The 23,087-nt window shown below is 33.3% G+C and overlaps 1 protein-coding gene across 2 annotated transcripts in view; it reads left to right on the forward strand.

Annotated features, from left to right (window-relative positions):
* LOC136829392 (lachesin-like) overlaps window positions 1-23,087 on the forward strand; it is a 144,750-nt gene that overhangs the window by 56,033 nt on the left and 65,630 nt on the right. For both annotated transcript variants that reach the window (XM_067087885.1, XM_067087884.1), the window contains exons 3-5: window positions 9,084-9,157; window positions 19,673-19,825; window positions 21,919-22,062. In XM_067087885.1, coding sequence (XP_066943986.1) covers window positions 9,084-9,157; window positions 19,673-19,825; window positions 21,919-22,062 — 371 coding nt within the window. The remainder of the gene's footprint in view (window positions 1-9,083; window positions 9,158-19,672; window positions 19,826-21,918; window positions 22,063-23,087) is intronic.

Below are 23,087 nucleotides of genomic sequence, written 5' to 3' on the forward strand. Positions count from 1 at the left end.
TTTAGATAATAATTAGTTACACTCTGGAAAAGAATAAATCACAGTTGATATGACCTTGAGGCATTATAAACTCTTTAATATCTGATAAATTGTACTTTGCATTTTTCCAGTATACGGTAAGCAAGTAATTTATTTTTTTTCGATTTTAAAACTAGTAATAGTCAAAAAAAAATGGTCATAGTACAGAAACTGACTGGTTAACATGAGTTGTATAAACCACATTTCTGCTCAAAAATCGATCAGAATTAAAGAAGCATTGCCATTCATTCATCTTGTTTTAACATCTCCAATAGCTTGTCCTGGACATGTATGATTTCCATAATTACCTAACATGGCTTGTTAATTTTAAGCGAATTTAACTGTAATTTCAGGATTAGTAATTATTGCATAAATGGAAGGAAATTCATTATCAGTGGTGTATGGTATAACGCCTTATCACACTAATATGCAGAAATATTCGTTCAAAATATCAGCCTGGAGCGTAATACAAAAAATTTTTAAATTATCTTTTTTGCAGATAGACATTTTCTTATGATCATGGGTGATATTGCTTCTTATTTAGTGTTTTGCTCTATATTGCTAACTAGAAATATATATATCTATAGTAAAAATTTTATAATGAACTGAACTTTCTTTGAAACAGGCTAAGTGACAGGCTAAAAACTCCGTCAGACTCCTTTAACGGCAAAAATATTTCTGATACGAAGAAATTGTAACAAATGTCAGGATTCTTGCATATCTTGCAAACAATTTGTCGGTCTATTTTATTATATAAAACTGTTGAGGTAGTATTCATTAGCATTTATATAAAGCTAAACATAAACAAAATACTGAATTTTACTGCAGAAGACTGGACAACCATACACCTCAAAGGTTTTTATTTCTCTTGCCGAATTAAATTACCTAAGCTCATATAAACTTCCCAAATGAGGCTGAAAAAGAAAAGTGAAATGCGTTTATTGCAGGCTTATTCAGTGGGTACTAAATCTCGTTTGCATTGCAAAATGCTTGCAATATATAGAGGGTCCTCACACATACGCTAAGGGATGCAAAAAAAAAAAAAATTCCACTAAACTTCTGGAAATTCTCAGTTTCTTATGATGTAAAAGAATCGTATTCCTTACCTAGTGTTTTATTCTGTATTTCTAAATGAGAAATACATTTTTATACAGAAAGCTGTATAGAGAGTTAAAATTCTTAAAAAAAGCCGCTAAACCTTGAACCTTATCTGACGAACAAATGGATTCTTTTTCATATATTAATTTTTCATAACTTTTATATAATAAAAAGTTTTGATATGGTGTTCTTTAATGTTTATTAAAGATTAATTAAAATATTAAGCCAGATAATGTGTTGCATAGCAGAAGATGGAAAAGTTTTATGGTATCCAGACGCTTTGATTTTTTCAGATTCATTCTGTCAACAAGACTCTTAAATTTAAATGACTGACATGAAACCATCACCCTAAAAAAATTAGCAAAAGAGGAAAGTTCCATTTTTTGCTAAAGAGTAGCGCAGAAGTAAGAGTACTTCTCAAAGTAATGTTAGCTTAGGCGAGAAATATATAATGCGTTTCCATTGGCTGTCGACAACGACAATAACTCAAATTCTAAATGGTTGTCTGTAAGATGTTACCTTGGTAACCAAATGTTTACACCGAGTACTGAAACGAAAAACTATCTCATTGAAAATAAAAATACAAAGAATAAAATCCTTTAAACCTTTTACAGACTTCGTATCAATTTATGTATTTTTTTCTATTAAATGCCGAATACCATCAGCGTAATATTTCCTCTATAGGGTATTGATTAGTGTGTTGGCAATACTGCTAAAAGACGTCTGTTTCACATGCACGTTACTTCAAGGTATGGAAACAATGTTGTCTCTCTTGTAAAAACTCTTGAATTAATGCATTTCTATTATATCATTATAGCTGATAGCAATTTCGATTTTTTTCTTAATTCAACATATGAGTGGATAAATTAGGTAAGACATAGCAGAAGAATATTAGGAGATAGTGACATTTAGCAACTATTTCGTAAGGATAGTAAAATGCCACTAGTTGAATTAACAGAGCACAACGACTGTAAATAATATGAGGCAGACAAAGACATGACTTGTTTACCATCATCGTAAGATGAAATGAATGTAGCTGGCATGGCTTGCAACATTAATAACTTCGTACGAATACCAAGTTTAAATGAAAAAAACCATTGTTTCGATAGAGTAGACGACTTTTTACAATATTACCAAACACTAAAAATATCCTATTTAAGAAATTTTTTAAGATGATAGTAAAAAAAATTCTCTTAATCTTGTAATATAAAATATTCAATAAATGTGTGTAAATGTTTCAATAAAGCTTATAAGAACAATTTATTCAGTATTGTAATTTGATAATAAAATAGCTTTTGTCTTGACATTATTCCAGCGTTGTTTGTAAACACTGGTTTCCATGGTAACACCTATGAGGCAACCAATCAGAATTAGAGTTGGAATAATTCTCATCGACCAATCGAAACGCAGCATATATTTCGCGCTTAAAATAGGAGTATATCGTGGGTTCTTCTCACTTTATGCGTAGCTGTTTGGTACAGTTTTCGCTTTTGCTAGTTAGTAGCGTAATTAAGAAAATTAATGGGTCTGGAGAGCCCTATGTTCGTGATATTTTTCACAGAAAATTTTGATAGATGCAAGAATTCTGTTATGCATTACAATTTCCTCGAATAAAAAAAGGTTTCGCCATGAAAAAGAATCTGATTGGGTGTTCGTTTCCTACTCGCCAAAGAATTCACATTAATTCTAATTCATTACAAAAATTCTCACTGCATACGTATTTCCAGATTAGTAATACAGACCAAAGCGCAAAGGTAACAAATGTTATTGCTGTTAATTTCTTGGAAGGAGACCCTCAAGTAGATATATTTCATTAAAGATAACTGCTGCTTCAACAGGATTTAATATTAATATGATTTTTTTCCATTGTTCTGATGATTGTATTTATTGTGGATGGAAGGTCACGGAATATTCATCCGAAGCTGATTTTTTTACTTTGGGGTGGGATACATTTATTTAAGTTTTCATTTTACTAATGAAATTACACACAGAATTCTATGTACAGGGGTAGGGTGCAATTTTGCGTGAAAGTGTTGCTATATCTCATGGTATAGCATGTTTTTAACGAAATCCACCAAACTGTTTTCTAAATTCACATTTTCTTATGATGTTACTCTTAATGGTATTCTTTACTGGGTGTTTCTAAACTGGAAATATATCTTTGTAGTGATACTTTTACAAGGAGGTGAAATTATAAAAAAAAAAAAGGCTAAGTGAGAGACTAAAAACTCGATAAATTAATTCTAATGGCAAAACTACCTCTAAACTGGAAATATATATTTGTTGTGATACTTTTACAATGAGGTGAAATTATCAAAAAAAAAAAAAAAAAAAGGCTGAGTGGGAGACTAAAAACTCAATAAACTAATTCTAATGGCAAAACTATTTCTGTTATAAAGAAATTGCAATAGAGAACAGAATTCTTGTATTTAATTTTTCTGATTTTTCATTTATATAAAGTTGGCGTTTTTTAGTACTATTGACAATTAAGACATAAAACCTAATAATGCGTTTTACTGCAGAATGCGGAAAATTATATGGCATTCAGACGCGTTAAGTTTAGTCACTATATTGCAAATTACTGTCAATAATCCTCTAAGGTCCAAATGACTGACGTAAACCCCAAACTCCCATCTAAAAATCCAGTAAAACCGAGAAATACTGAAACCGTTAAAAAAAGCGACGGGTTACATTACCGTCAATATACCTGAAAAGTACAATTATTGAGATAAATCTCTGCCTCCAAAAAGTAGCTATAAAAGAGAAAATATTAAAAAAGGCTAAACATTCACAGGTTGCATTTTTTCCAAACAGCAACGCATAGATAAGAGGAACTCTCGGTGTGCTGCTAGTTTAGATGGCAAATATACACTACCTTTGATTGGCTGTTAACAATGGTAACTCAAATCCTCATTGGTCGTCTTGTATTGGTGTCCATGTTTACAAACATTCCCGTATTTCATTCATAAAAGTTAAAGGTATCTAGAAAACCTAATTTTATGCGTTGCTGATGGAAGCCTTCATAAGCTCAAATGGAAGTTTTTGCTTATTGTTTTTGGTTTTAGAGAAAAAATTTAATAAAAAAATTTTACCGTTATAATCCCGATTCTCTGTAATAAGGGGAGGCAAAAGACCCATATTCAGCTTTCAGGGAGAATAGCAAAAGTAGCTGGACTAAACTTGCAAAAACATACTTTGGAAAGGTCGACAAAAATTTAATAATAAATTATAATTAATATATATTATAATATATATATACATATATATATATATATATATATATATATATATATATATATATATATATATATATATATATATATATATATATATATATATATATATATATATACATACATACACACATACTATATATATATCTATCTATATACATACACACACATATACATATATATAGATGGTAACTACCTAACTTTTTCTCTCCTGTAGCAAAAGAAGGAGCACCACCAAAAACACTCATATATGAAACGTTGGGTACAATACGTGTGGTTAAAATTAATGAACTTCACCACCAGAGTTGGGAGGAAGTGAAGTGATTACACTTGGCTGGGAACTTGTCTGTCTTTCAGTCAGTCATTCTGTCTGATTTTCTGTTCACGAGATGTCTCAAAAGTTGTTTGGGGGTTTCAGTGAGGTTTTGTGAAAGGGGATTCTAAATGACAGCCACAGAATTGGTGATGAGATCAAAGGCACAGCCATTTATGGAAGCGATTCCAGAATTTTAAACTTTTCGTTGAAGCTGTGAATAGACTAAATCTTCCTTGTGGGGAATCGCTTGGTTTTGAGATTTAAAAAAAAAAAAAAATTTCAAATTATTGGAGGTGTTAGCTTTCTTCTAACTTGCTTCTTTAAGAGATGAGCACATTACCTTCACGAAAGTGTAGTTTCAAACTCATCATATGAAAGTGTAAAAGAAGAAACGATTTGATCAGGCCTTCTAATTTCGATTTTTAAATAAATATCCACAAAATAGGCGTGAAGCGTCATCAGCTTCCTTACCGGCTTGTGGTGATGACGTCGTCATCTGAATGGACCACAAGCACTATTACTAAAACAACAACCACTACCTGTACTACCTTTATGAAAAGGTAGAAATAGTTAGATGTGATCAAAAGTAGCTATAATTTTTGTAATTTCCCAATATAAGTATATTTTGCTGAAAAAAGCCTTAAACGATAAATCTGATTATTTAGTAAGTAGCCAAGACAAAGAAAAACAATATGAGAAAAACAATAAACAATGTAGTTTAAATTAGGGCGAGAAAATAATAAACTGATGACGAGACGCTGAAATCAATAATAAATCTTGGAAGAAATACTGCTAGTAGAACCTACCTTGGTAACGCGGAGTTTCGAGCCGGCATTGTAACTATTTTAAAATTAAGGTGTCCATCGATAACAAGTCAAATGTCTTTTTTTTTTTATCTAATGACAAATGTTCTCCTGACTCGCATCTTAACAAATAACGTTAAAGAAACACTACGAGGGACGTAGCAAACTCTCGCTTACGAAGTTTAGATTTGATCAGTACTGGTTGGAACTCCTCACTGACTAAACTGAATTGTTAAAGGTGGTCACACAAATAATGGAATAATAGAAAAAACTTAATTTGTATCTTTTGTTCTGAAAATTTGTTCTGAAAATAGGACGGTTTTCCACACGCTTAAAAGAGAAATTCACATTTTGTGACGTTTATATTTTCAACTTTGTATATATAAGAAATGTTACACAATATTACTAACTCCATGCAAGAATTAGGGTGTGGCTCTTTTTTACTTGTGGAAAGAAAAGCACGAATTTGAAAGTTTGGAGAAATCTTTTCGAATTGTTAAAAAACTCAACGAAATCATCTATTCAAAAACACTGCCCTTTAACCAGACATGAAAATCGTACTCTAGGAGCCAAAGCGAAAACTATTACCAAGGTTCCCTTATAGGGCTAATTCGCGATCCTCCAAAATAAGCGAAGGCATGGACACTGACATGCAATGAATACATTTTACTCACAAACTATCCCTTTGTTTTAACATAGCTACAAAGTCAACCAGCCTCTGTTTATTTAAAAAAAGAAAGTTCTTCAGTGTATGAGCAAATATATCCCCTCATCTTGAAAAAATTGTTGGAACATTGCCTAGATTTACCACTAACTAATTTTGGATGTTTGCATTCCAGGCGTTAAATGAATTTGAACTTTAAAAAAAAAGTTTTAAGACAAAGCGCCTGAAAAATCCTGTTTCACCAACAGTCTCTTAAACAGATGAATAAGATATTGCTTCTGTAATCTTAACTTTGTGGCGAAAGTAAAAAATTCAGAGGTGGAATTTCTGTTGTATGGAAATGCTAGACATTTACCTGCTTACTGACTATTCTAAATTTATATATAGTCTACGTGTAATAAATATTGCAGCTATTGTTGAGTGGAATAATGGGACACTGAGGCTGAAAAAAGTTAGATGCAAGTCTGAAATTAAGTCAATTGTCAATTACAATAACAAGAAATTTATTCTTCACAAAGAGAGAATTTTTATCTGTTATTTGAAAAGTCCGTGTCTGATTCCCGGGACCATATGGAATCCAAACAAACAAATGATATTTTGCTCTGGAAAACCAAAAGCTATCTATCCTTGTTGACATTTTTGTGCTGACAAAGGAAGGAACTCGTTCTGCAATTGATTTTTGCGAAGTTACAAACGATAGGGGAAACCGTTATGAATATAAAATAATTTGCTGTAACATTTCTGGAACTAACTGCTCAATGCCATTAGTACTTGCTGCGTAAATGGTAACATTTATTACACTCTCATGTAATACCTGTTTCTTGACACTTGATATTTTGCTTTATATCTCTGACTAAAATTGCAAACATTTTGCTCATATAAAATTCCATACTATTTGATAAAAAATAGTGTATTGGATTGTATATTTTTGGTCTGAAAGCTGTTCGTTGAAGAGCTTTTCTGCACTTACGTAACCAAGTATTATAAGTACTATGAGTCAAGCTCTCAACCGGAAAAGGTCAAATAGGCCATTAAGGTGCTTCGCAAGATGTCACAAAATAGAAAAATTATTTCTAAAGATGGAGGAGAATACTGATAAAAATCGAAAATTCCTATCTGTAAAGCAAGAAACAGAAAAACAAAAAAATATACAGTGAACTAATTAGTAGGTCAGAAATAAATAATCACTGGATAGCATCGAAGAGAGATGACAAACAGCATGGAAACAGATGCAGTCAAGAGGACAATAAGACAGTTTTATAATAAGCAGATGACGTACCTCGTAGCTAATGACTTAGCAGGCAATTATCTAAGCAACTCGTGGATAAAAGCAACGCGCTGTTACACATAATCTTCCTGAATAAGTGAAAGTTTCGACGATGCCATTGCCACGACAGAATTGTTCTAACAATATCTGAACAATCTCTAAAATACAGTTTTCTCTCGAGATGCGAGACACATTGTCATAATTATCAGATTTCTTGTAGCATTAAATATATTTTTAGAACTACACAAGAAGCTCTGAGTGGAAAGTAGCTCGAGTTTTTGCAGATTACTTGGATTCGGGAGTAGGAGAAAGGCTCTGGGCTTCTGAGTAGTTAAGAAATGCCTGACTGTGTTAATGGGGAATTATTTGAGAACTCCAGAGAATAAAACAGACACTGTAACACACCAAAAGTGACACACCTGCCTGAGTCTGCTTTTTTCATAGTTCATGACTGAGCCAGTGTAGCAGGTAAGTCATCGTACAGCAGCCCCAAAAAAAATCTAATAAATAAAAATAAATAAATAAAAAATACAAGACCTGTGACTAGGGTCATTGGTTAGAGAAAGCGCATAATTATGATTCGTTCATGTGGAGGGAATTTTCTTTGAAGTAACGGCAAATTTTCTTTACAGTTTTGAGTAATGCTTAAGATTCGAAAATATTTAAGCATAAACAGGGAAAATTCAGCAGTAGTATTGTGTCGTACAGGACATTTCCTGAACAAGTTTGAAATTATTTTAATTCTGAAAGCGTTCACAATGTTGAAGTTTACTATAATTAAACGCACTAATTGTACACCAACATCAGACACAAAGCCAACAGCAACTGAGCTTCTAAGGCAAGAAAAGTGATTTTAAATTAAGATATGTTCTCAAGGTCACATCAGCTGACAATGAAAATAATTCGAGGTTTCATGATTTGGAAGCGAAAATAAGAGTAATAAGGATGTTTGAATTACTGCGATCGAAAGTAACAGCAAGGCATAAAGACTGTTCATGAATATGAAGGCTAGATTATATGAAGACGTTAAGCATGAGAGACACCACTCAAAATTAGAAACTAGCAGACAGTACGTTGTCAAATCTATAAACATGCACTGTGAAATTCAAGAGTCGAGTGTACTGGATAGGGTGCATAACGTTTTGATGCTGAAGGATAATGAAAATTAAATTCTCTATCCTACAGGCATTTTGCAGCGATGTAATTTTTCTAGCTATCACATTTTTTTCCGTTCAAGGGTAATTAACTATCTAGTAAAAATTCTGAAATGCTTAATCATGCGAGTGTTATTAACAAAGAATTTCTATATTTTTTGGACTTGTATCCCTTTTAGATTCCCATGGGAATTTAATTTAAATATGTTTTTAAATTATATTTAGATTCCTACCACTCCCGAGAAAGATACCATTCCACAATTTCAAATAATACTCTTTTCGTTTGAAGATAACTTCTAAGGCCGTCCGGTCTTCAACAATCTTATAATTTTGCCAATCCTCATAAATAAGATGAATTTTTATGTACATAGGCATTTTAATATTTTTGATGATTAAAATTAATGATAAAAGTTGGAACAATGCTAGAAAGTGAGTAATATAAATGAAGGAATTGTAATGAGGATTTTTATACTTATGCATCTTTTATTCATATTTAATACTGAAGACATTTTTTTTTCTTTTTTTTACAGAGAACGGGATGCTTATATTCCGCCACCTTTTGCCGAAGGGAGATCACCGCACACTATATGTTGGAGATATGTCAGTAAGTAATAAATAAATATAATGTAAATATATGTGTATATATACATATACTGTATATATGTGTATGTATGTATGTACGTATATATATATATTATATGTATGTATGTATATGTGTATATTATATATACATATACAATATATATATATATATATATATATATATATATATATATATATATATATATATATATATATATATATGTATATGTATAAATAACAAAAAAGATTATGTACACTCAAAGAACATAACAGTTGAATTTGAAGCAAGTAAAAAAGAATACACTTTTCAACTATTTTTGCCCCGCTTGGTAAAATATAGAAAAAAAAAGACAAAGCAAATGTTCCCATAGTCCGAAAATCATTTCTGGTGAATGCACCGCAAAGTATTTTCCGAATGCATTATTGTCATGGGTTCTTTCCCATTCGGTTCAGCAGGTTTAGCTGAAAGAGAAAAGGTAAACAAATGAATTTCATTGTTTGCTTCATAAACAACATCACGGGGTCATAAACGCTTTTTGTTTCGGGATTTATCTTTATTCAGTGTATTTCCGCAAGTGAAATGAATATTTTTGGCCATGAATTTTCTTCGTAAATGAAATAAATATTTTTGGTCATGAATTGTCAAATGATAATTACTTCTGTCAGCTTATGTTTGAAGGAACTAATACACCATAAAGTACAATTCAAAGTAACGTCTTTTGACATGGCATTCAAATTCTGGAGAGACAAACACACAGGAGACTAATTTTTATACGAGAATAATTAAATCGAAGGGACAACTCAGAAACACCTCCTAGCATCTTCTGGCTTCAGGACTGTAACTAAATTAAATAGCCCGCGGTGGGCATCAAAGGCTTTCGCAAATCATGCATTTTAAATCAAGATAAATCTAAAGTCCTTATTCAGCGTTCTTACTTGCTCTGTGTAGATTTCAGGTTACTCATTATAAAGCGTAAAAAATCAAACTGCTTATTATATATGTTACAAAAATTAGAGAGTAAACCTTTCATCAATTCTAATGATTAAAGACTGAAGTAAAACTGAATTATGCGGAGCATTTTTCCCTTTTATATTTATTTTCTCAACAACAATCACTGCTTTGAATTTTTGAAAGGAGGAATCAGCATGAAGTGATTGATGTTTCCAAAGCTTACGCGTACCACTGTCAAAATACATTTTTTTTGTTTATATTTTTCTCTCTTCATACAACCTTCATGACAGTGCTAAAACTTGATTACACTTATTAATGAAAAGAAGTATAAATCCTAAAATATTCGGGCTAATTTTATTTCTTTTTTCCCTAACATTCAGTCGCTTTTGCTATTGACCACATACCAGTATTTCAGGCAACAATACGTAATTTCATCATAACGAGATTTTTTAGCAAGATATATTATCACTTGTACCCTCGACCTATAATTTTCATTCATACTTTCCCGAAGCCGATCCACGTAATGGTTATCCTGAGGTATCTCTGATTATATGTCATATTATGGCAGAGGTATTCACCTTTTTTAGTGCAAGGGACCCCTTAATTATTGTTACCAATATGTATTACATTTGGCCTTTGTTTTATATATGAATGTGTACAATCAACTAGGAAAAAATACGCATACAAGTACATGCAGACTTAATTATATATCAGAAATAATTCTGAAAATATATTTGTAGACTATCTCTAGTTACGGTCTTGTATCTGTGCCTACACCTACCTTGTGTGGATTGCCATGTTCTGTACAAAATTTCTTATATCTCCTCACAAATAAAAACACGTCTATTTCCTCTAATATTTCCCTTATTAACTTTATCACGCGAATAAAATTCACTAAGAAATGTTCCATGGTAACTGACAACGTGAGAAAAGTGCAATCTATAGATGGAACTTTTCGGTAGAATGGACACACTGTGGAACGACCCGTTCCATAACCAACAGCTTTTCTCATCACCTTATCAAAGATCTGGAATCCAGATTTCATCTTATCAAAGATCTGGGCGCCAGACTTCATTATATCAAAGATCGGGACTCAGCCTTCATTATGATGAATAACACCTAACTTTGACCGCCCGCCGCCTCCTCCCCCCACCTCCCCCAATATCATTCTACCTTTATAGATGGAAGAGGTACGGAAGCTTCAAGGTTCCCAATATTAATTCGATGCAACAATCAATTCTTGATCAAATGCAGGGTTCTGACCAGCAGAATGCAAACGTGTTCGCTTAATTTAGACCTTCAGTAATTCCATAAAACAGCAGATTAATACCGATTGGTAGAAATTTTATTTTGAAGTTTCTACGAGTATTTCCTTTAGAAAAGAATATGTTTATCAGAGAGAGAGAGAGAGAGAGAGAGAGAGAGAGAGAGAGAGAGAGAGAGAGAGAGAGATAAAGAATAAAGGTACTGTGATTTCCAGTATATATATATTCATAAACAAACATACATGTGTATACGTATGTGCGTGTGTGCGTGCAAACGCATGTGTGCAAGTGTGTGTGTGTGGGCACAAAGTATTTGTATGAGGGTGGCAGCCCTAACTTGAACTGATGAATCTTTAACGGAAAAATTACCCTTTCAATCGAAGTAGTGGATTACTGAACGTACGAAAAATATCTTTATTGTGAGAATGTAAAACCAGGGTTGTTCCTGGCTGACTGCATAATATTACCTCTCCGTTGTAAATAAAAGGAATTAAACGTTTAGCCCATGATCTGATAAAGTCAGAAGACCAGTTTCTTCACTTTGGCCTCAAATATTAGGTAGAAGAATGTGTGATGTAATCAGAAGCTCGCCAGCAATCTGCACTTCAGTCTCTGGTGGCTCGGAAACTAATGTGAGTTATGTTCTTGTAATCCGTGTCGAACTACCGGGGTAGTATTTACTGAATAATATCTCTCTCTCTCTCTCTCTGTAAAATAGTATGTTGCCTTTTTAACTCCTCCGGTCACTCATTGCCCTTTGGCTTTATTTGATTATAAGCATTACAAGTTACTTGATTTTGTTTTTTAAGTAAGTTCTTATTACGTGCTTTCTCTTTGTTGATATCTTGTATTTAATGGACACTCCGTGGTACACATGACTAAAAGTTTAGAACATTCTCCATTATAAAGGGAAGTAAGCTTTTATGATTTAGTGAGATAATGTACTGTAATCTCTCACCATACTGTACAGACGTGATAGCTCCCAGAGGAAATCAACCTTCCCGTCTCATTTCTTTACATCACAAGTGTTACCTGTAGAATGGGCACTTGTGGACGTCTGTTCAAGTAATCATAGGTAGCACGGTTTCCAACAGAAGTATGAGTCAGGAATAACCAGCTGTAAAATGGTAAATTTTACTTCTCACGGCTTCACACTACACAGGAGGGACAGAAGTGTAAATCTCCATCATAGGAGCAGAGAACTGACATCATTGACTGGAGAATAGGCACTGTAATTGGCTCAGCCTTGACGAACAGTTACTTTTGCCAATGAATCTCTTGCACGGAAATTCATTGACTGGTAGAAATGAAATAAAAAAATTGCAAGAATAAAACGAGGTAACAGAGAAAATATGAAAATATAGCAAAAACAAATAAAGGTAAACTAATTATAATGAGAAGAACAGAATTCCAAATAAGAACAACAGGAAATGGATTGGGTTTGCCATATATATATATATATATATGTATGTGTGTGTATGTGCCATACATACATACACACACACACACACACACATATATATATATATATATATATATATATATATATATATATATATATATATATATATATATATATATATATTCCAAAATATATTCGAAATTTCCAACTCACTACACATAGAGAATAACTTATACCCAAAGAAAATTACAACCGATAAGCGCTTCCGCGTCAGCCAGGAATTGAAACTAGGCCTTTGGTTTAGAACCAGCAATGGACAGTGACAACCTGGTCAAAGTCACTGTGTGTGTGTGTGTTTGCGTGTTTGTGTAGAGTCTAGGTTGCGAACCTCTGGCAGTCTTTCTTGACCAAACACGTATATGATAAGGCCACCTGACTTGAATGCGTATGTTTACCAGCATCGACAATCACGAGAGACAGACACACCGACAGATGGACAAAGAGACAGACACACACACACACACGCACAGAGAGAGAGAGAGAGAGAGAGAGAGAGAGAGAGAGAGAGAGAGAGAGAGAGAGAAATTTATTTTCATTTATCTAAGAATTCTTGGAAATTCCAGTTGACAAAATTAATGGTTGGGTCACTGTTCTATTATGTGCCGGGTCAATTTTATTTTATACTCCCTCGCACACACAAAGGAAGACATAAGGTAAGGCGGGAATACAGCTCGATTATCTGCCGGGTGATTTATTTGTGACTACGACCGTAATTTTCCGTCATGCAACAGTGACTATGTAGGGGTCGCCTCCAATTTGTTAACCAAACGAATTCTTCATATCTTTTATCGTTTTCACGTGACTTTATGAAACGCTGGAACCAGTCATTTCCCGTTATTTTTTCTTCCTTAATTAGCATCCAATCATGATATATCAGGTCGTTGATGATGATGACGTTATCTTGCCTCGCCAATTTATTCGAATTTAAAAAAGATTTTTTACACCAGCTAATAAAGTATAGATCAGTGGAAATGCTGAAGACTTTACTCATCACAATATATCAACAGGAGGCAAACTCTGATAAAACTATTTTGCATTTTGACCTTTGCTAGACGAAAACAATTTCATTTCTTTTCATTTCCCGGATGTGACGCGACATTTGTACATCGGTATTGTCATTTGCGTGAGCGTACGTCAGTCTTGTGTCAGAGCAGCATTGATAAGTGACGCCGAAGTTGAAAATAATAAAAATATTGTAAGGACGTCATTTGAACGTTTTTCGGTGTGAATGATCACAGTGTAAAGAGGTGTACGATTGAATCATTGATAAATGAAACATTTGATATTATACTGTATTCTTTTCAAAAACAACAGCCCGGCTCATTACTATCAAGTTTAGATTTTATGAAAATAAGGACCAGGAGTTGAACGCCATCAAAGATGTAGAGGATTTATGACATAGAGAAAAATATAAGGCAGTCTCTGCCTCAGACTCAATAAGCAATGGAGGCTGCCAGTTGAACAAAACCATTATTATTAAGGCGAAATGGAAAGTTATTAGAATTTTTTGTTTAACTCAGAACTTGCTTTAAAAGATTAAACGAATTACCTTCTTCTGCCATCAGTGATGGGTGAAGCATACAGCCGAGAGAGCCATAAACAAGGCAGAGGTAATCAGGTGTGGATCTGAAAGAAAAGAAACCAATATGCATTATGTCTTCGCAGCCAAATGCAGAGGTACTGGGGATTGATTCACTGCATAAAGACTTTCTCTCTCCCTCACTCTCTCTTTCTCTCTCTCGCACATATACATACATACTTACACACACACACACACACACACACACACACACACACACACACATATATATATATATATATATATATATATATATATATATATATATATACTGTATATATACATTCCTTTAAAATAACTTCCATCCAAGGAAACTAATAATTCACACACACACACACACACATATATATATGCATATATTATATATATATATATATATATATATATATATATATGTATATATATATATATATATAATATATATATATATATATATATATATATATATATATATATATATATATATATATATATATATATATATATATATATATATATATATATATATATAATTCTCAAATTCTCAAGCCATCTAGCATGAAGAGGATTCGAACCTAAGCTTTTGGTTTAGATACAATAGTAGACAGTTCATTTAAACCATTCGGCTATCAGATACCCGAATAATCAGAGTCGACTTTCTAAGGTATATATACTCGTATCTCTAATTTAATATAAACTAGTATTTGTGGCTTAACACTTGTGAATATAAAAAAGGCAGTGTAAGTAACAAAAATTCACACACACATATATATACGGTATGTGTGTGTATGATGCATACATATACATATATATCATGAGACCAAAATAGAACACTAACGAGTAATGTAAGATCGTGCTCCCAATTATTCAGACTCCCCCCAAAAATTCGTCAGTAAAATATTCTTAATTCAGAGCAGGAGGCAGGTTCTATGATATCATTGTGTCCCCTGACCTCTGATATTATTCGCAGCTATTTCAGCTCCTGACGGAAGCTTCGCAAGTTTCTACAATCAGTCAGATATTATTCATCGTTTACGTGATAATCCCTCTGAAAAACGCGAGGTTTCGCTCAGTTCTTTGACTTATTCCACAATATCACGAAACTGCTTCCTTGAATTTTTAATTAATAAGAATGGAAATCGTTTGGATCAGTGTTTTATGCTTTCATCTCAGTTCGTTACTAGAATTTCGTAGATGAACAGATTAGTAGACATATAAAACTTTATAATAAGTGTCTTTAATACTTCTGACATTACCATTAATCTCGTGCCTGTCTGATTTCCTTTACTTATTCAATTCAGATGTTTGTGTCTTATGCATGCATACTGCTCTACATTATACCTCCCTTACTTGTGCTGATTTTCTTACAAAATTGATTCATGCCTAGAATGTTGAGGTCAAGAACTAGATACTGTACTACAATCAGAGGACATCAAGCAAACGCAAATAAAAGACTTTCGAATCAATAATCCTTCTTACCGAACACGTGAAAGTCCACATACTCTCCCTACCTTGCCCTATTTCTGTTTTCTTTCAGTGGCTGTGAACAATAACATCAATAAACATCAATACGATATTGGTAGATCTGAATAAACATTGATTGGGGGTATTAGCCATGGTCCAAAGAACCACTGATTAGATTTTGAAATGGTTCCGAATCTGATCCAATGCTGCTCACGGGTCTCTCAAAATTTATCAACATGAAAAGATAAGTCAGTCTCCGGTTTTCTTATTTTTTGTAAATTTCGACACAGGAAATGCCAAAATATTTCTGGGAACATTCGATCATGTATCTGCCATTCAAATTCCTGAACTCGTAATGTTTATTGCAGTCTTGTATAAAAACAAATGTTTATTGTTTTGCTGAAATATGCATTATCTGGGTGTTTTTTTTTAATATAAAGATTGCATTCAAGTATGGTTATCTTAGTGCAAAAAATATCTTAATTATTGATTATATTTTATGTCCTTCATGTGCTTCATACTAGATTCCATTATAAAACGTAAATGATGAATATCTACAGGTTCTTATATTAGATATAAGAAGTAATATCTGGTATAAGGGGTGCCACCAACGACCGGAGTCTATTAAGGTGAGCCCCGATACAGCACACAGCTCACAGGGTGTCAAAGTAGTTGGCACCACCATCAGGTGTCTACAAACGAGAGGGAGGGCCCAAGACACAGACGTAAAACTGCAGTATCTGCCTCCAGAAGAAAAAAGGTGCTAAAACATCCTCTAAAGCGAGACCGCTGACACACTCAGCTGAAGGCGACCGCCAAAAATTCTACATCTCGCGGGAGGAGTCGGCAGCAGGCGACAAACGACCAGACCATCCCCAACAAGCATGAAAATAGAAACATTCTTGCATGGGTGATGAATCTATTCACGCAGAACAACCGTTGGGGAGAGATGAAAAGACCCAAGTCCAGCCTTCAAGAGTCAAATGACAAAATAAAAACAAAATAAATAAAACTGGACAAAACTAATAAAAGTATACTTTACGTTAAATAAATGGGTCTGCAATAAAATAGATATAAGTTACTTTCATTATAATATATATATATATATATATATATATATATATATATATATATATATATATATATATATGTATATACAATATATACATATATATATATATATATATATATATATATATATATATATATATATATATATATATATATATATATATATATATATATATTTAGTTGTTGCTTTCGAATATTTTGCATTCCTGCATAACTTAATCTTGATCTTTATTTTGTTACAAGATGAGGTATTCTATAACGTTAACCTTCTCTTCAACGAGATATCAAGAAACAAAACGGTAAACATAGCAAGCTTAGGAAATGAATCATCCATTTAATTACAGCAGCCAACAGTTATCTCGGATATGACAGGTATTTTGATAATATCTAGTTCAACGTTAGTCATCTCATTGGTGGCTTTGTATCTGTATCTTGGTATTTCACTGTGAATTTCTAATTTCACTATGAATCTGGCGTCTCATTATTCAAGATCAAATCTACTAAAAGTTAATTGGTGACAAGTATGATGATATGTATACTATTATACATGTAATGTAGAGGCCTTCATCCATATTTGACGAAGATGAAGATGAATTTACAATTACTTTGAAACACATCAAATGTCACGACAACGAAAATAGTATGGATAAGAACCGAATATATAATAAGCGTGGCTCTCGATATCATCTCAATTTAAAAAAGATCTGGTCATATTTCTATCCATTATTTACATTAAATTAAAATCAAAACTATGGTATATAAACCAAGCAAAATTGCCAAGTAAACATTGTCGTAATTTATACCATTTCCTTATTAAAAAACTTCAACAGTATTCTGTTTATTACATAGAAGGTAACATCTCTCATCCCATCTCGTTTCTTGACCCCTGGTATTAATCACTGTTATTCCAAACTCCGACAGAAGCTCAGCTGGCATCTACAGTCAACCTTTTACAAAAAAAAAATAGCTGACCTACTTCATGACTTTTGTCTTCTTCTGATTTACCCGTTGTCATGCTACAACGCAAATCATTATTTCCATCTTCACGAAATATTTTCTATATATTTTTGCTTCTTAGTTATATATATTTGCCGTGTCACAGGACATCGCTACCTCGTCAGGCACATCTGTCGCAGGTGTGCATGTATTTTCTGTGCCACTGGACACCTTTGCCTCGTTGGGCACATCTGTCGTAGATGTGTATGTATTTTCCGTGTCACTGGACACCGCTACCTCGTTAGGTACATCTGTCGCAGGTGTGCATGTATTTTCTGTGTCACAGGCCACCTCTAACTCGTTAGGCACATCTGTGGCAGGTGTGTATGCATTTTCCGTGTCACTGGACACGCTACCTCGTTAGGTACATCTGTAGCTGTCGCATGTATTTTCTGTGTGGCCACCTCTAACTCGTTAGGCACATCTGCATGTGTATGCATTTTCCGTGTCAATGGACACGCTACCTCGTTAGGTACACCTGTCGCAGGTGTGTATGCATTTTCCATGTCAATGGACACCGCTTCCTCGTTATTTACATTTGTCGCAGGTGTATGCAACGCTGTTGTTGTAAGTTTTATGCACTGGAACCAAACTTTGTGTCTCAGGTCTTTTTCTATCTCTCTCTTAAAAGTTTTCTTCTAAACTGAAATGTTTAGAGGTTGGACTCGTTCATTAGTTTTATACGAAGCCATGACCTGTTCTTTTGTTTGTTTGTTTGTTTGTATGTGCGTGTGTCTTTACTCTCTGTTGTCCATTGGCGTCAGCGGCCTTAGTAGTTGCGATGCCAGAAAAATCTCAGTCATTAATGTGCAAATCTCTTGTTAATTTTATTTCATAACAGCAGTCATCAAAAACAAATAAATAAAATCATGCATCTCTATCGTATGACATACATAACCGCATTCAAAACTATTCCAGGCTAATTCAATAAATTCCTGATCACCGAATCACTATGATGTAATTGTTTATATTTATTTTTTGCGTGCCAAATTTTCAGTACAGGAGTCAGAGCAATCGTATTGGTGAAATCAAGGAGAACAATGCACCTCCATACGTGAAATTACGAAGCTCGTCTTTTCTTAATATTGATTATAATGATTTCAACTATTCAGTTTGGTATTTCATGGCCTAATTATGTACTATTTTTGGCATAAATACCGCCTGTATATACATCAAAACTCACAGAATTCTATATTTGAAATTGTTTACTCGGTCAGAAACGATAATGATCAAAATAATTCATGATGTATATAATTTTAATTTACGATTTTATTGTAGATAAATTTTATTTTGAAATGTAGCTGAATATGTTTTGACGCAGAGTTTGGTTTGAATAATTTCTTTTGTCGGTTACGGAACCAGCCGTGAAGGAAGTAAAGTAAATATAAAGAACATGTTGCATTTACCGTAAGTCTGTTTATAATAAATAATTTTTTTTTCAACCGCAAAAATGAATAATAAAGAAAATCAGTAATGCTTACTTTATTTAGTGAATTGATAGAAATGACTATAATATATATATATATATATATATATATATATATATATATATATATATATATATATATATATATATATATATATATATATATATATATGTGTGTGTGTGTGTGTGTGTGTGTGTATACAAAGTAAATTTTAATTGTAAAAAAAAACTTATACATATTACGAAGCAAAAAAAAAAAAACTATTCTCGGCCTATGTATCCCACCTTTCAATTACAAACTTATTCAACAGTCCATCACTGGATCATTCTTTTGTGTCCACAGCTGAACGCGAAAGGTTACACGCTGGTGAAATCTGGCAACTCTTTCATCCTGAGCGGCGTGGCAAGGAGACATGCTGGCAAATACGAATGCAGGATCGAAACCATTCCTGTTACCAAGCTTACACACACGTTGGATGTCCAGTACCCAGCAAAGGTAAGAATGTCTTACTCATTTTCTTTTCCCAGAGGGTATTTGCAGCGCCTCTCGGCTCCTAGTTGCGTCCACATTTTAGCCTTTTACTTTGTCTCAGTTCCAGCTTCCTTTCTTCAGTCTGCTGTCCAGCACCTCTGACTTTTCTCTCTTTTTAGTGCAACAGGTGGGTTTTCCTCCTTGTTCCACCTTTAGATTCTTGCACTTCATGTCCTTTATTTTCTGGATCTTTTATCTCTTCGTTTTGTACAATCATTCCAACATCCCCATTTCACTGTCTTAAGCGCTGAATGGCCAACGGTGCCTCACTGCTTGGACTGACAGCCTAAATTCCATAACATCAAACGTAGTGTAGTTAAGGCGTCAGAAATAATGACAGAATTTATTTAAATAAATTTTTAACAGCAGCCTGTTAGATTCTATGCACTACTCACATTGTTTGCTTATATTTACTGTATCTTAAATGTTAATAAATGTAAGTGAACAAAATACCTGATGGTAAAACTAAGTCTCTTTCCTTGGTCCATATTGTAAATATCATTGACCTTTGTAATAAATGATGCTGATTTAAAACATACACACAGATTTTATCCCTATTCTTAAAGCACACCGTAATATAATATGATTCTTTATGATCGCCACAAATAATAAAAAACTATAAATTCCAACGTACAAAAGAATTATGAATATCCTTGAACCTACTTCTGGCATATTATTTTACTGAAAAGTATACTCTGTATATATATTATTTTGGCTAAATTCAATTGCCAATTTTGACATTTCATTTTAGTTTTTTTTACCTTCATGTATATTACTATGGTTAAAAAAACTTAATTATCAGATTATACAAAATGAATGCATATCCAGGCCTAAAAGTTAAATTTATACAGACCAATGAATGGAAGGAATATTTAAAAAGCAAGTTATCTCGGAAAACAGTTTGTCTAAAATTCTAAATTGTAATAACTTGGATAAATAGCATGAAACCGTATAGGATACCACTGTAAAAGCAATTATTTAACACACATTTGTATCGTGAGAGGAAATCTTATTTTTTCTAGAACTGGTTTTTCTGGCAGAAATATTTTGCAACAGAGTATAGAATTTTTTTTTTTTTTTTTTTGCGTTCGGCTAACTTCAATTTATCATTTTTGCCATCGTTTTTATTTTTGTTCTTTCTTTTAACATACGGAGATGAATTACAACCCTTCAGCTTTAAAATAACACCGAAGTGAGTGTCCAAGCGGGAAACCTGAATTTACATTAACCATACAATGAGCAATGATGCTAAGTATTAACCCTGTCAGTGAAATATACGTGCACTAAAGTTGGCTGTCTACACGCAGAAAATTTGTTATATAGTTGGATTATTTATTAAACAAACAATACACACACACATATACACACACACACACACACACACACACACACATATATATATATATATATATATATATATATATATATATATATATATATATATATATATATATATATATATATATATATATATATATATTATATTATATATATATATAATAATCCCAAAGTTTATTAATTATTTTGTGTGTATATTGCCCCGAAAACAATGTATGTATGTATGTACGTACGTACATACATACATACATACATACATTGTTTTCAGGGCAGTACACATACAAAATAATTAATAAATTTTGGTAAAAACACTTGCAAATAGTATTCTGATTTTAGCGGTTATTAGTTTATCAGAAATTTGACTTGGCACTTTTCCTATCTGATGTAAGTCACTGTAGCCGCCATCTACAACCGCAAAATATCCTGATGTTCATTTGCTAAGGCAATACTATTTTATGTATGATTATTCCATGCATATGAATAACAGACGTGTGTTTTTGTACAAATAAAACATCTAGCAGCTCGCAAACCCTCCTATTTCCTATTTCTGTCGCTCGCTCTCTCTCTCTCTCTCTCTCTCTCTCTCTCTCTCTCTCTCTCTCTCTCTCTCAGCTGTCATCAACAGCTGGCAATGAATGCTAACATTTGTGCTCTCCCCTTCGCCATCAAGTACTCGGCACTAAGTTTTTTTCTTCCTCTTCTTCATCTGTCCTTCGCAGGCGATAAGAGTAAGCCCCGAGGTTCAGCGTGTGAGGAAGGGATCGAGTGTCACCCTCGAGTGCAGAGGACTCGGCAACCCTAAGGCAGCCATCAGCTGGAGTCGAAAGATGGGACATTTGCCTTCAGGAGAGCAGGCCGAGGAGGTAAGGGGGGGCGGGCGGAAGCGTCGACCTTGATCGCTCGTGGATCTGTTCATGTTCTGTATGTTCCCTTCATGAATCTTATTTGTTGACATTCAAAATATTCTTCGTGTTTCATCAGTTTTGTTTACTCGTTCCCGTTAGTCTGTCCCTTTGGCTCTCTTCACTTTCCTTTTCATCTGACTTTCAAAACATTCTGAATATTTCATCGATTTTATTCATATTTCAGCCAATCTATTACACGTATTTATATGTGTGTATGTGTGTTTATGCATACATACACACATATAAATACGTGTGTATGTATGTGTTTATACATGTATAATGGTAAGCAAATCTGAATAGTCTGATTATGGGGATGATTCTCATTATATTTTATGCTTAAAATATTTCAGATAATTCAATTAACCGCAATAATGATAATGCTCAGAATGGCCTCTGCTAAACTTTCCACGAATAAACGATATCGCAACAAAATCATCTTGATAGGCAGCGTTGGTTTGATACAGGGATCTTAACATTTCATCCGGCTTAATATAGAAAATCCGAATTTCTATTCAATCTACACAATCGCTTAGATTTAAAACATGAAAGAAAGTTCTGCTTGACCATTCACAGATGTCTTTAAATTACATTCTAATACGGGATTCAGTAGGCTTTCCTACAACACCACTAATTAAGATTTAATACTGTCGAATGACAACCGCACATATTTTACTGTATTTTCAATTTGGCATTGATTTCAGTATTAAAGATAAACGCATATGATTTCTGAATTCTCAATGCTAACTCAGGGGATAATATCGTATTATGCATTTCCTCTAGCAATCAAAGCATCATTTGACGGCAGGAAATAACAAAGGAATACTTACCAACATTCAAACATTGCAAATCACTTTGAACTGTATTCATGGTCCCTGCGCTTAAAAGAGGGTCTTTTGGATTACAGCCAAAACACTTTCATATTACATTTCAGGTTGAACAATACACTTCATTAGTCTTCCCACTGCAACTGCTCTCTCCAGAGA

Source organism: Macrobrachium rosenbergii, chromosome 44 (assembly GCF_040412425.1).
Source record: "Macrobrachium rosenbergii isolate ZJJX-2024 chromosome 44, ASM4041242v1, whole genome shotgun sequence".
NCBI lineage: Eukaryota > Metazoa > Arthropoda > Malacostraca > Decapoda > Palaemonidae > Macrobrachium > Macrobrachium rosenbergii.